General features: G+C 47.0%; 1 protein-coding gene across 1 annotated transcript; it reads left to right on the top strand.

Annotated features, from left to right (window-relative positions):
• The first annotated feature begins 1944 nt into the window (after nt 1-1944).
• Nucleotides 1945-2886, top strand: LOC133750028 (olfactory receptor 1M1). Its single transcript, XM_062179416.1, has one exon. The coding sequence runs from the start codon at nt 1945-1947 to the stop codon at nt 2884-2886; it is 942 nt and encodes a 313-aa protein (XP_062035400.1).
• The last annotated feature ends 227 nt before the right edge of the window (nt 2887-3113 follow it).

The raw sequence follows: 3113 nt of genomic DNA, 5'->3' as shown, positions 1-3113 counted from the left end.
CAGATGCAATGAAGATCTTAAAAGATGATGTCTGGCTACGTGATTTTGATTGAGTTTCTTAACCTTTCCAAGTTCCTCGTTTCTTTTCTGAAATTTGGATTTACAATTGTACTTTGTAGGATACTTCAAGAATTAACAGATTTAACATCTGGAAAATACTTAGGGCAGTGCCTGACAGAATAAACATGGTGGATGTTTGCTGTTAATCTTTGAAGGTGAGGTCTACTTAACAAAGGATGGTTCAGGGGCAGGCATTGCTGTGCAGCAGGTCAAGCCACCATCTGTGAGGCTGGCATCCCCTATTGGAGTGCTGGTTTAAGTCCCGGCTGCTCTGCTTCTGATCCAGCTCCCTGCTAATGCAGCCTGGGAGGCAGCAGGTGATGGCGCAGGAACTTGGACCCCTTCCACCTATGGGAGACCTGGACGGAGCTCTGGGCTCCTGGCTTCAGCGTGGCACAGTCCTGGATGTTGTGGGTATCTGGGGAGTAAACCAGAGGATGGAAGAGCTCTCTTTCTCTCTGCCTTTAAAGTAGACAAACATTGAAGGAAAGGCTGGTTCGGAAAAATCCTCTTTGAAAGGCCACTCTTAAAATTATTTAATTGACCACATCTTTGGACAATCTGATACGTGCAAACAATGGGGAAATAATCAAAACCAAGGTAACTGGCGTTTCCTTCTCCTTACGCCTTTGTGTTGGAATCTTTGAAGTCCTCTCTTCTAGTTCTGTTTAAGATAATGTAACAAAGAATAAACAGTTGCAAGCTCGAGTCACCCTACTGTGCTCTAGCACATTAGAACTTATCCCACAAAGGAACTGTTGGAGCTGATTCAACAAAGAGCAGAAAGAGCTGACAAGGCAAAGTTCCAGAAAAAAGAAAATAGCAGGTTAAAGGCCCTACTGGGGATCATACAGGATGCCAGGATTGCAGGTGGTAGCTTAAGCCGCTGCACCACAACACAGGCACAGACATGATTTTTATTTACTCCTCTGCACAAATGACCCTTGGTACGCAGCGGGTTTTATTTCGGAAACCCTCCCCCCTCAACAGATCCCCAAATCCTCACATGTTCACTCCTATATATAAAATGCTGCAGTATTTGCATAGAACCTCTGCACCTCTCATATCTACTTTAGATCACTCTAGATGACTTCCAGTACCTAACACAATGCTGTTACAAACAGCTGCTCTTCTGTATTGCTTAGGGGACAATGACAATACAAAAGTTCCATACAAATTCAGTAGAAATGCAATTTTTCCCCAAAGTACCTTCCATTTACTAATGGGGCCAACTGTGTCTCCACTCTGACTTAAAGTTGGTTTATCAAAATCTGTATTTCTGTGGTATTTCTACTGCCAACTTAGCAAACATCTGTGCCATTATTTTACTGGATACACATAACTTCAATCACATATATATGAAATAGACAGTACAGAATACTCAACATTTCTGCAAATCAGCATAGGAATCATACCTGTATATTCTAATTCTGTTTCTTATGTATAATTGTTGCCTGATTTTTTGTTCACATATATACTTCTGTTATTATTACTAAGTATTGAAAATTCAGTGTGCTATTTATAATTTTTCCACCTACACCCCAAATTCTTGGTTAACTACCACTTCCTGGATGTCACTTCTTTCCATAGGCGACATGTTTTATTCTGGGGTGCATCCTTTAGAAGTTCTTTCAGAGAGGGCTCAGGCATGGCCTACTCTCTCAATCTTCATAGGAAACAGAAGTGGGAGAGGGGCTTGGTCCTGACGCTAAGCCTTGGAAGATGAGTTGCTATAAACACTTCATCAAAGGTAACAGGTACAACACACAGACAGCCTGGCATCATAACTAACCCAGATGAGAAGTAGGACACTTAGCTTCCAAAAATCACCTTTGTATCATCCCTGTAACTTTCCCTTCTGATACTTCCAGAATAATCATAACCATGGAACCAAGGAATCGAACTAGCACGGCTGAATTCATCCTTCTGGGTCTTTCAGAGAGGCCAGAGCGAGAGACCCTCCTCTTTTCTCTGTTCCTCTGCATGTATGTGGTCACAGCCGTGGGCAACCTGTTGATCATCGTGGCCATCAGCTCGGACTCCCACCTCCACACGCCCATGTACTTCTTCCTGGCCAACCTCTCCTGGGTTGATTTCTGCCTGGCCACCGACACTGTCCCCAAGATGCTGGTGAACATCCAGACCAAGAGCAGGTCCATCTCCTATTCTTGCTGCCTGACCCAGATGTACTTCTTCCATTTCTTCGGCATCATGGACAGTGTCCTAATAGCCGTGATGGCTTATGACCGCTTTGTGGCCATTTGCCATCCCTTACACTATGCCACCATCATGAGCCCACGCCTCTGTGGCCTCCTAGTGGGTGGCCCGTGGCTGTTCTCCTGCCTCATCTCTCTCACCCACATCCTTCTCATGACTCGCCTGGTTTTCTGTGGCCACAACGAGCTGCCCCACTACTTCTGTGACCTCACTCCCCTCCTCCGGCTTTCCTGCACGGACACAACTGCCAACAAGATCTTCGTGCTCCTCGTGGCTGGGATGGTGATAGCCACGCCCTTCGTCTGCATCCTGGCCTCCTACGCTCGCATCATCGTGGCCGTAGCGAAGGTCCCCTCTGCGGGTGGCAGAAGGAAAGCTTTTTCCACCTGCGGCTCCCACCTCTCCGTGGTAGCTCTGTTCTACGGGACGACCATTGGGGTCTACCTGTGTCCCTCCTCTGTCCGCACGGCCGTGAAAGAGAAGGCTTCGGCCGTAATGTACACAGCAGTCACCCCTATGCTGAACCCCTTTATCTACAGCCTGAGAAACAGGGACCTCAAGGGGGCCCTGAGGAAGCTCATCTCCAGGAAGATCACCTCGTCTCCATGACAACCAGGAGTGGAACCTGACACAGCTGGGGTCTTGGGGGCCCTGGTCCGGAATTGCATGGACTGAAAGAGCAGGTGCATGGACTTTTTAATTGCAGATGTTTAAAAGGAAACCTCCAGAGGGCCTTTGGGCTACTTTCCCCAATAGCGGAACCAGTAAGGACCCTTGTGAGTGTCTCACACTGCACTCACAGCACCATCAGCCTAGCTGTTTCAGAGGAGACTTGC

Source organism: Lepus europaeus, chromosome 20, assembly GCF_033115175.1.
Source record: "Lepus europaeus isolate LE1 chromosome 20, mLepTim1.pri, whole genome shotgun sequence".
Lineage (NCBI taxonomy): Eukaryota > Metazoa > Chordata > Mammalia > Lagomorpha > Leporidae > Lepus > Lepus europaeus.
Note: the sequence above shows the minus strand (reverse complement) of the source record. Positions and strands in the feature narration are given on the sequence as shown.